The 12,506-nt window shown below is 40.4% G+C and overlaps 1 protein-coding gene across 5 annotated transcripts in view; it reads right to left on the bottom strand.

Moving 5' to 3' along the window:
• The window catches only part of MGAT5 (alpha-1,6-mannosylglycoprotein 6-beta-N-acetylglucosaminyltransferase), a 232,371-nt gene that overhangs the window by 110,748 nt on the left and 109,117 nt on the right, over positions 1 to 12,506 (bottom strand). For all 5 annotated transcript variants that reach the window (XM_075117780.1, XM_075117781.1, XM_048869222.2 and 2 more), the window contains 2 exons: positions 2,173 to 2,249; positions 503 to 592 (listed from right to left, as the gene is read on the bottom strand). In XM_075117780.1, coding sequence (XP_074973881.1) covers positions 503 to 592; positions 2,173 to 2,249 — 167 coding nt within the window. The remainder of the gene's footprint in view (positions 1 to 502; positions 593 to 2,172; positions 2,250 to 12,506) is intronic.

The following is a 12,506-nucleotide window of genomic DNA, read 5'->3' as shown; positions in this document are numbered from 1 at the left end:
GAGAATACATTACAAAAATAGTTGTGCTTCCCAGGAAGTCACACCCCTTAGTTTTACAATCTAAGTATTCTCTGGGTTTGCAAAAGCCTTTTCCAAAACTCCCAGAATCCACTGCTTCAGGAATCTGTATTGGAAACTAGAGGAAAGATATCAAGAGGGCTATGCACCTACAACAGCTGATTAAAGCACCATGTGTGGGGTAAATTACAGATGAAACAGGATGGCTAGTGTGGACTCATTGCACAGTTGCTGCTTACATCAGTACAATCCCACTGATATTGTAACAGTACAATTCTCTAAGGCAGACATACCTAGGGAGCTCTAAATACTAGCAACTCCCTTTGGAATCATTTTAGTTTCTCTCTATCTCCTCACAGAACTCCTGTTAAAGATCTGTTCTCCTTTTCCCACATGAATTGTACAAGTAATTATCCATAAATACTGAGACATTTTAGTGCTCCCTTATTGTAGGTTTCATGCACTTGAAGATAGACTTACTGACCTCACTGAGGTAAATAAAAAAGGAGCACGTAGACCCATCCACACCGTAACTTGCATAACATGGATCCGATCGCCACATATCTTTCATCCACTGAAACAAAACAAAAATAGCCAGTCTGTTAGGTTTAAGGCTTGTGTGTATCCGTTAACTTTAAAAAGCCACGTTTTCATCAGAACTCAATTTAGGAGGGGGAAAAGCTATGTCAATAGATGAAACAAGATTAAAATCAGTAGTGACAGAAGCTGTGGAAACTGTACTGCAGACTATAAGAAATGAGTTGATTATCTCTAAGCCACTAATGCTAGGTCACTACACTACACGGATGACTATATTAAGCGCTAACTGGCAGCCAGATAACAGAGACCAAAGACTGAATGGAGACTTGCATACTCTCTCCAGATCAAGATAGAAGCGTGCTGGTGGCAGGATGTTGCTTACATACCTCTGAACATGTTGCACTTGTTCTATGGTCAAACAGATCACTTCAGTCCCCAGTGCTATCAGTCTGGCGTCTTTACACAAGTAAAGAATTCACTTAAAAAAAAATCTTTTAATGAAGAACTACCTAGAACTAGTTGTTCTGGCAAAGTCATCAGAAAAAGTAACCAAAAATAAATTATTCTTCAGGACTATAAATAAGCAATTTAGCATTCAAATGACAAATTGTTTAGCAGTTTTGCAACCAGTTCGTCCATGTTGTTCAAAACTGAAGTCACCGAGCTCATATAAGCCAGGGAGAGTTTGATTTTTTTTAAAAGTGAATTTACAATAAATATCAATATTTATTTCCCAGTACTTTTATTGATTTAGTAGAAAATTTAAAAAAATCTCACATTCCAAGGATACAATCAAAATATATATCACATCTGAAACCATTTCAGAAACAAATTTTTATATTTCATTTCATTATATTTATATATATTTTATATATATATATATTATATTTAATTATATTTAATATTTATATATATTTTATATATATTTTTATGAATGAAGCAAGAGGAATTTACATTTTTTAAAAACACTAATCAGTTTCATTGGCCCTTCAAGTTACAATTTAAAAAAAAATGAAAAATTCTACCAGAAAATATGTATTACTGACATTTTTCAATGTTTTTGGGTTGAGTAAGAAATGGACAATTTTCAGTATTTGCTAATTAAAATATATATAAACAGCCAACAACAAAGTAGGCACTTCAGAGATATGGCAAGGACCTTGGCCCAATGGGTTTACCATCTATGGTTCTGGTTGTGCACAGAGTTCAATGGGATTATTCATGTGTATATGATTATTCACATACCTAAATTTGTGTAGGACTAGGGCCTAAATATTTTTTGAATTTCATCTGATGTGTAGTCAAACTATTAAGGGACAGAATACCAATACACAACAAGCCTCCCAAGTACTACAGGACTCTATTTGGTGTTTTATCCCATGCCTTAACAAGGGACATCATCCATTTTCTTCCAGCAGTAATACTACAATGGCTTCAGGTAAGGCGTGCCATAATGGCATGTAATCTTCTGTACTTGTCTTCTGTGAATTCTTGTCGTTAATCTCAATTGCTTATCTCTATAAATCTACAGCTGTTTCAGCAATGGCCTCTTTCAACAGATGGGATTTTAAAAACGTAACATGTACGCAGAGATTAACAGAAGACCACACTTACCTTTATTTTGCCCTCGCAGTGAGGGAAGCCATCCATAGGAGGCAATTCACACTGTTCCTGGGCTCCATTAATGAGATCTGAAGAGAAAAACCAACAGAACATAACTGTAATATTGATTTACACTTTTGGCAGACATACTAAATCCATCCCTTTGAACTTCTGAACCACCACCCAAACTCACTAAAGAAAGAATATTGTAGTCTCTGTGGCAGCAGTAAATGAATAAACTGCAAGTTTTGGTGTCAGTAACAATAATGCTGATGCACAAAGTAATTTTTAAAACTCCTGTTTAATTTTGAACTAAGTAAGCACCTTTCAAAATAATATTTGGACAACAGTAATAAACAGCAGAAAGTTTGGTATGGAATTAAATGGTTTTTCAGGTTACAACAATGGAGAAAAAAATAAAAATGTGATTCTTACAAGATGGTACTTGGCAATCAAAAGAGTACCATTAAGGCAACTTTGGAGACACGTACTGACTGCACGTCGGGGGGGGGGGGGGGGGGGGGGGAGGAGGGAGACTGCATGATCCAGAAGAGAGACGGACAGCAGCAGGGCTGCTACAGGCAGCTTGGGGTAAGAGGGAGAGCCTGGGGCTTGTTCTGCCACTCACTGTCCTTTCCCAGACACTTGTTCCTGTCCCTGAGCAACCAAGAAGAGCAGCAAAAGAGGAGCAGTTCTGGCTGCCTGCTCAGCTGTTGCCCCAGGACTATGCACTGTAGCTGCTAGAAAACACGCCTGCAGTCTTCCCCCAGCTCAGCCAGATGTGACATCTCAGCTGAGCTGTTAGAAGCATGATGTGGCTGCCAAATGCATGAGTGTCACTTAGATGTGTGCCACGTGGCAGCCCTGTCAATGGTGTTATGAAGTACTCAAATACCTTTCAGACACAGCAGTGGTTTCCTAACCAACCAACAGTAGCTATAGTCAGAATAAGAACCTTGTAGAAGCCTAACACCCTTCCACCAAACTTCCATCATCATCTCATTCATATCACTTCCTCTTGGGCAGTGAGGGTGGGGTGGGGGTGGAGGATCAGCATTCACGTCACACTCCCTATCAGGATCCGGCCCAGGGAAGCTAATGATCCAACCAGTTGTGCATAAGCTACGACGAAGATTCCCCCTCTCTACTGAAACTCACTTACTGTCATAATACCAAGAGAAAATATGTTCACACAATAATACAAGTCAACAGAAGCATTCAAACCCCAAAGCCACATGCAACCAGGCATGCCCATATGTAAAAAATGAGTCATGTTTCCGTAATCTGTCCTTCCGTCCTCCCTATACTTCCTCTTTTGTCTGTCATTTGCATTGTATTGACCTGTCTTTTAATGGGTGTTTTTTGAAGCACATAACACATCTATGAGTGTTGTAAAATAAGACACACATGCAGTTGTATGTACTTCTTTAGTACCTTTTATCTAAAAGAACTGCACACAAATGGGGGTGGTTTGACTAGTCACCTGTGGGATGGAACACAGCAACTACTGAACAGGGAACAACAATTTTAACCAGCAGTTTGAGACAGAAGACTAAGAAAATAGTCTTTCTTATTTGAGATGAGGTCCACAGACCCATGACGTTACTGAGTCTCTGCTATATACCATCTAGGAGGCAGACCAGAGCCACCAATCAATAGCAGGGGAAGAGCGGCTCCACCTTTGAAAAGCTCACCACTGAAGATATTTGCACAGTAAAGGAAGTCCACTGTATATCGGCAAGGAATCTTAAACTAAGCATTAAGACTAAATAGTAGCAATCCTTCTGCAGATCAAGGAATTAAATGAAAAACAAATAGAGTACCAATCAGTAATTCAAATTTTTTCTGAAGTTAACAACCCATTAGAGTGTGTTGGATCTGTAGGCCTCATTACTCCAAGAAGGGAAAGTTCCAGGTAAAGCATGTATAAATGTTCCTAATCCAATTGAAATTGTTGTGGGACTTTAGGTAAACTATAATAACCCAAGTTAAATTTTATCTAGGATACAGTGGTTAATACCTTTCCTCCTTCTAAAAACTGCCACAAGATATTTAAGGATTACAAGTGGGTAAAATATGGGTTTTGTAAAATCAGATAGACACTACCTCCTACAGCAGGATATATTATTGCACCAACCTGTTTAACTTTTGACTCAAAAAGATGAGTGCCACCATCTCGTATACTCAGGATGTTTTTTCTTTGTAACCAAGAGATCCCAATTTTGATACAAGAAAGAAACTTTACGTAAACAGCTTTTCACAAGTCATTTTCCATTCAGGCCCATGAGCATGTAATTTAGTGATGGAAAATCTATGCAGAATAATGGATCTCCTGAGAAGTTCTCACTGAATTAGTCGACAAATTATGTACTGAAAGAGACGTGCGGAACTTGGCGGCACTAATTAGCTTTTAAATTTTCTAAAACTACAGTCAAAATGTCAACCATTCATTCCAACCTAACGAAAGTCAAAACCTGATTTATTTAGCATTAGAGAAATAATGGAGCACACAGTTTCTCTATATTTTAAGGGGTTTTTTTCCTTTCAAATAATGACACACTCATATAAGTACATTGCAACTGGAAGTTATAATGAGTAGAATATCAAAACTGGAATGTTTTCTGGAAACGTATCTTTCTGTGGGGAAGAAGGTTGTATTTCTTTTAAAGGTACATTCCCATCTAGAATTTCAGTGCGGGTACTCACTGAATAGATGTGCTCATCCAATATGCTTCTGTTGGAGAACTTATTATACTGCCAAGCTCAAACATTCAAAATTAATGAGCCACGGCCTCGCAAAATCATGAGATTTCAATACTGCACAGCATTATGCACTTAACGGAGTTAGAACTAGTTTAAGTTTAAAACTTCACCGTTTTAGATGGTCAGGATTAAGGCGGAAAATGGATTAGCCATTCAAGATATGTATTTTTAAAATAAACACTTCTGCTTTCAGCAACCAATGAGGAATTGTAAAAAAGAGTGAATGAGTGAGAGCCTCAGAGTGGTGGGACATGACTTTAGCAGCGGTGGCTTTTTTTGATAGAAGAAAAAGGCAAGAGGCAGAAAGGCAAGAGAGGAGACTTCTACATACTGTAGATATCAGTTTTCCTTATCTGTCTCAAGTTCCTGAATTCCTGCTACTGAAGGAAGAACAGCAGGTATATAAATATCCTACAAAGATAAACACTGAAGATTACCACCACTCACTACTTTTGAAGACTGAAGGCCATTTTAAATGGACATTCATGCAGTATTCCAGGGTACCCCTGGGAACGTATATGAAGAGCAAAGAAATGATGCACTATTTTTAATCTGCTATGACAAAAGGTCAGCATTTATTCTGCAGTGCTCTAATTCATATTTCTGGCTACTATATTCACAAGCAGAATTAAAGCAAAGAAGAAGGCAAGCAGTGAAAATTTGTTTTTAGAGAACGAAAGAAATGCTAACCTAGGGCAACAGCACTGATGGTAATCGCATTTCCAGTCCCTTTCCTCTCCTTTTTCTGCTGGCAACTTATCTGAATTGTTTGTACATCCCTAAATTTTATTTATATTTTACATCCAATTCCAACTGACTGCACAGACACCTACTGGCAAGGGCTGAAGAGAAAACCTGAAGGTTGTTCTAATGCTAAAATCAGCAAACATTTGGGAGTTATTGCTTAAACAGTCTTTTTTTGTCTTCATGAACTCTATGTACTGTTTGTGCATCCCCTGCAAGAACAAAATGCCAAGATGCGTCATCTCTAAATTTAAACTATAGAACTAATTTCCAGGCATGAGGGGGTGGGGTGGGGGTGGGGGAATAAACAAATAGAAAAAGTCTGCATATAGCAACAGAAAATACTACAGTGATGACAGGGTCTCCCATGTGAAAGATTTGAAAGAACAGTAATTTTTAGTTAGAACAGTACAAGGAAAATAAATGGTGTATAGAAAGGGCCATTTAGGTGCTCCCTCTTTGCCCTTTCCCATAATACAAAAGAAGAGGATAGGATAACACACACACACACACACACACACCCCTTATTGGCTAGGTGAAAAACAATAAGAATTACTACTCATCCTCCTGTTTCTGAGTATAAATTAATCACCTGCTGAGGTCAAGGAAGAAATGTAAACATCTAGTCATGTAAAATTGTCAAAGACAAAGGACAGATACTTCTGTATCAGACAGATGTTACATCATTGAAGGGGTATTGTGAAGCTATATAACAAAGGTTCGGTAGAGTAGAGGACGTCTGCTTCCATCTGTCAATTTTCTAGATGGCAGCAGACCAATTGTGGCACTTGTTAAAAGCTGTCCAAGATGAGCACCCCAACTAGCTGACAGGATGCCCCAGAACTATCCAGTGGGGTGTGGCCTCAGCTCTTGCCCCACCATCACATGCCCACTGCAAGGGCTTGTGTGTTTCATACACAAAGCACAATGATTTAAAAGGAAATAATCAGCTTTAAAAAAAAACGTGTCATGTGAACATTTTTTATTTGCTATTAGAAACACCTATAACCAACAACTGGGTTTACAGGAAAAAATATTTCTGCTTTTCTCCCAATACCTTTGTGCATCTGACATCTTTATAGCATTCTGTGTATGTTTCATTATTGTTTCCCTGTCCACAGCCAGGTTCCCTTTTTATTTGTGTGGACCTTTCACACAGGCACTGAAGGAAAAAAACACAACAAAAAATTGTCAAGGATAGTAGGTGACCTAAACTTTTTTAAAAAGGAGTGGACTTCAAGTTTATTGTGTGTTCATTAACACATTAACCAGTATGTATTGGCTGTGCAAGTGTGTACAGTGAGTGCATTTAGGAAGTTCATTCCAGATTTATAGATATTACCATTTTAAGGATACTCTGTATCCTTAAAATAGGAATACGGGCAGAAATGGGTGATATCTGTAGGAGCAGAATGAACTTTTTAAATGCAGCCATTGCACATTTATGAGAAAGATCCAACTTGAAAGGGACTACATTTAAGGTTAAAATTAAAGATTCACACGGGCCGCGTGTTTGAGACCCCTGTTCTAGAGCACGATCTCTCTCTCCCTCATGTGTCAGGCTAACCTCTGCAGATAAACCACACAAGAATATTAACTCAACCACTACCACCCTAGTTTGCTTCATCATAGCAACAGTAAAAACAGCCTGCACCATTACAGACTTGTCAACCTGCCCTGACAAGTGGATGGGTCATTACAGAAAGTAAAATTATTTCCCCATGTTTATTCTCCCCCTCCCCCAACCGTTCCCCAGACAATCCTGTTAACTGCTGGAAATGGCCCACCTTGATTATCACTACAAAAGGTTTTCTCCTCCTCCCCCCCCAGGCTCTCCTGCTGGTAATAGCTCATCTTAAGTGATCACTCTCCTAACAGTCTGATTGATAACACCCATTTTTTCATGTTCTGTGTGTATATAAATCTCCCCACTGTATTTTCTACTGAATGCATCCGATGAAGTGACCTGTAGCTCACGAAAGCTTATGCTCAAATAAATTGGTTCTTCTCTAAGGTGCCACTAGTACTCCTTTTCCTTTTGTGAATACAGACTAACACGGCTGCTACTCTGAAAGTTGGCAGGAGAGACTCTCCCACCGACATAGCTTCGGCTATGCGGAGGTGGTTTTATTATGCCAGCTGCAGAGCTCTCTTCCATCTGCACAGAGCGTCTTCACCAGCTGCACCGCAGCTGCATCAGTACAGCTGCGCCTCTGCAACATTGTATGTGTAGAAATGCCCTGAGTTAGTTTACCAGACCTGAAGAAGAGCTCTCTGGAAGCTTGAAAACTTGTCTCTCTCACCAACAGAAGTTGGTCCAATAAAATGCATTACCTCATTCACCTTGTCTCTTTAAACACCTGGCCACAGCTGCCTACAGAACACACTGCAGCAGTAAATAATATTTTTAAAAATTCATTCCCTACCAAGGCAAGTGGACAAAACAGGCAGAGTAGTTATAGCTTCAGTTGGAGATACTGTCCTACTTTATCACATAAGCCTGACAGGGGAGTGTCTCATAAAACTAGCATCTCTTGTGTGGACTGGTCCAGGCTGAGGCATCATAATCAAAAAGGCTGACAAAGGAGTTGCTGTCGTCATCATGAATAGATCGGAATATGAACAAGAGGCTGCTAGGCAGATCTCCAACACGACTTTCTACAAGCCATTATCCTCTAATCCCACTGAGGGTTACCAAAAGAAACTACAGCATTTGCTCAAGAAACTCCCTGAAACGGCAAACCTGGTGGCTGAACTTTGTGACTTTGTCCTCACCCACAACTATTTCACATTTGGGGACAATGTATACCTTCAAATCAGCGGCACTGCTATGGGTACCCGCATGGCTCCACAGTATGCCGACATTTTTGTGGCTGATTTAGAACAACGCTTCCTCAGCTCTCGTCCCCTAACGCCCCTACTCTACTTGCGCTACATTGATGACATCTTCATCATCTGGACCCATGGAAAAAAAGCCCTGAAGGAATTCCACCATGATTTCAACAATTTCCATCCCACCATCAACCTCAGCCTGGACCAGTCCACACAAGAGATCCACTTCCTGGACACTACGGTGCTAATAAGCGATGGTCACATAAACACCACCCTATACCGGAAACCTACTGACCGCTGTGCCTACCTACATGCCTCCAGCTCCCATCCAGACCACACCACATGATCCATTGTCTACAGCCAAGCTCTACGATACAACCGCATTTGCTCCAACGCCTCAGACAGAGACAAACACCTACAAGATCTCTATCAAGCATTCTTACACAACTACACTACTGACCTTCTGAAATGAAGAAACAGATTGACAGAGCCAGAAGAGTACCAGAAGTCACCTACTACAGGACAGGCCCAACAAAGAACACAACAGAATGCCACAAGCCGTCACCTTCAGCCCCCAACTAAAACCTCTCCAACACATTATCAAGGATCTACAACCTATCCTGAAGGACGACCCATCACTCTCACAAATCTTGGGAGACAGGCCAGTCCTTGCTTACAGACAGCCCCCCAACCTGAAGCAAATACTCACCAGCAACCACACACCACACAACAGAACCACTAACCCAGGAACCTATCCTTGCAACAAAGCCCATTGCCAACTGTGTCCACATATCTGTTCAGGGGACACCATCACAGGGCCTAATCACATCAGCCACACCATCAGAGGCTCGTTCACCTGCACATCCACCAATGTGATATATGCCATCATGTGCCAGCAATGCCCCTCTGCCCTGTACATTGGCCAAACTGGACAGTCTCTACGTAAAAGAATAAATGGACACAAATCAGACGTCAAGAATTAGAACACTCAAAAACCAGTCGGAGAACACTTTAATCTCTCTGGTCACTCAGTTACGGACCTAAAGGTCGCAATATTACAACAAAAAGACTTCAAAAACAGACTCCAATGAGAGACTGCTGAATTGGAATTAATTTGCAAACTGGATACAATTAACTTAGGCTTGAATAGAGACTGGGAGTGGATAGGTCATTACAGAAAGTAAAAACTATATCCCCACTCCCCCCCCCCCCCCACTGTTCCTCAGACATTCTTGTCAACTGCTGGAAATGGCCCACCTTGATTATCACTACAAAAGCTTTTCTCTTCCCCCCCGCTGGTATTAGCTCATCTTAAGTGATCACTCTCCTTACAGTGTGTATAGTAACACCCATTGTTTCATGTTCTCTGTGTATATAAACCTCCCCACTGTATTTTCCACTGAATGCATCCGATGAAGTGAGCTGTAGCTCACAAAAGCTTATGCTCAAATAAATTTGTTAGTCTCTAAGGTGCCACAGGTACTCCTTTTCTTTTTACGAATACAGACTAACACGGCTGCTACTCTGAAATCTAACAGAAGTGTTTCTCCTACTCTTTCCATAAGAGTACCACGGTCTACCAAAGCAACTCATCATTATTGATTACACATGATTCCAGAAACTGTTCTGCTTTGTAATCATTTGAAGCACACTTCAGTTGCTTAATTCAGATTTTTTAGGCACCCTCGTCTCAAACTGACACTCTCAAGCAATCTAACAAAACCAGTATTACCACGTTCTCGTCTGTCTGCCCTGATCAGTATTGCAGACCCTTAGATTTGTTTGGTGTCCATTACCTCAGTACAGTTGCTACATTCACATTTTTAAATGTAAGATGTTTCCCTCAAACAGGGATCATAGTGGTGGCTCCCTAACCTACTAACAACAAAACTTCACCCAAGAATCAGTGAATTACCAACTAGCAACCAACTTTATGGAGAATCATCATTCCCATCCAGGAATGGAGGGGCCAAACCAAATAGCTGATTTCCAACGTGACCTAAAACTGGTATTTTCAGCAGAAGCAAATTCCAGAACCTAGGTCCTGCTCCTACAAAGGTCTTTCTTCAGGTCCAGTCACTCCCAACTTTAAGGACAGAGGGAAGAACCACTGCTACAAATCACATCTGCTCTGATGACACATGGGGCAAGAGGCTGTCTTTGAGATACCTGCATCTTAGATCATGTAGGGCTTTAAAGAGGATAAGCGGCAATACCTTGAGTGAAGAAAAATGCAGAGCTTAGCTTCAGCTTTACAATCTCCTGTGCCTAGTGGCACATAAGGCAACCATTTTTTTCCCACTGCTGTCTGTCCACAGCAAGATATTGGGACTCCATCCACGATGACTGCATCCTTTCCATCTTGCAATAGGTTTTTCTTTGTCCTTCATGCATTTTCTCTCCTCCAGGTGAGAGCCAATCTAAGATGTATCTTGTGCTTCTGCCGGGGGGTAACCTGAGGGCATGGTCTCACCACCACAGCTGTCTGTTGACCTGTGCAGAGCAATACTTCCATGTTGGTTACACAATCTCTCCAATGAATTCTTAAGATTCTTCATAAACAATGCTGGTGGAGTGCTTTCACCTTCACCATCCTGTTGTGTATTTTCACCATCTGCCACATTTCTAAGGCATACAACAGTGTACCATTGTACAATCTGATTTTCCATTGTAGATGTATCTTCTTACTCTTCCAGATGTCTGGCAAACAAACAGGAAAATGATCAACTTGCTTTGCCAATTCTTCCCTTCCCTTCCTTAGTGAGCGGGACATTTGCAGATACTGTATTTCCAATATAGACAAGTCATCAACTATTACATACTCTTCTCCATCAATCAGACATCTGCCAATATCAACAGCATTCACTCCTATCTCCATGATCTTCATCTTCTGCATACTGATACAGAGTCCCACTTCGGCCACTTCTGCTTGTATGCCCATAAAGAGTCTTTTTATTTCATCCAAGCTGGCATCCAGTATGACTATCATCTCCAAAAATCTAAATTCTGCAGCTTCTCTCTTGCTCAAACAATACCAGTGTCATTGGCAGCAGTCATCACTCTTCTCATCATAGTCTATGACAGTGCAGAAGAGAGAAGTGGAGAGAATACATAACCTTACCTTAACATCATGTAACAATCAAACTATTCCATGCCTCCATTCTGTCCAGATGCAACACATGCAGATTTGTCATATACAGCTTTTATCAAATTAACAATCTTTGCTGGAATTCCATAGCATCTCTAGATCTTCTCTGTGGATACTATCCAATATTTTTGTAAAATCAAGGAAGTTAAAAACCATCTTCTGCTGGTATTCTAAGCCTCTCTCAATAAGTCTGCCAAAGGAGAAAATCTGGTCTGAACACAAGCTACTAGATCAAAATCCAGCCTGTTCTTCCTTGAATACTTCATGAAGAGCAGCTTTCTTCCTATTCAAAATGATAATTCAGAACACTTTTCCAGGTACAGATATGAGTGTCACCCCTCTCCAATTATCACAAATAAACTGGTCCCCTTTTGTAGGGATTTTGCAGATACCTGCTGAAGACTGGAGAAGAGTTATCTCCTTTTCCCAAACCATTCTGTACAACCTGCACATGCACAACCACTTCCTCCCCAGCTTTTAACATTTCAGCATCTATATCACAGCCGGGTACATTGCCACTCTTCTGTTCGTTGATGGCCTCAGTTACTTCCTCAAAAGGGATTATCTTTAATGATATAGATGTCTGCTATTTCTTCCCATCTACCAATGTGTTAGTGGTTCTGGTTGGTTAAGCACAGCCTGGAAACGTTCCATCCAATGGGCTTTCTGTACTTCCTCTGTGGTTAAAATTGTACCAACTCAAGCCTTCACAATACCACAACAGTTTGAGAATTGTGATTATCAGCTGTTTAGATACTAGAAAAAACTTTTTAGAATCCCCTCTCTTATACATGACCTCAGCTTCTCTCACGTTATTTTCTGCCCATTTTCTCTTACCTCTTCTAGCCAATCTTTTAAC

This window comes from Caretta caretta, chromosome 11 (genome assembly GCF_965140235.1).
Source record: "Caretta caretta isolate rCarCar2 chromosome 11, rCarCar1.hap1, whole genome shotgun sequence".
Taxonomy (NCBI): domain Eukaryota; kingdom Metazoa; phylum Chordata; order Testudines; family Cheloniidae; genus Caretta; species Caretta caretta.
Note: the sequence above shows the minus strand (reverse complement) of the source record. Positions and strands in the feature narration are given on the sequence as shown.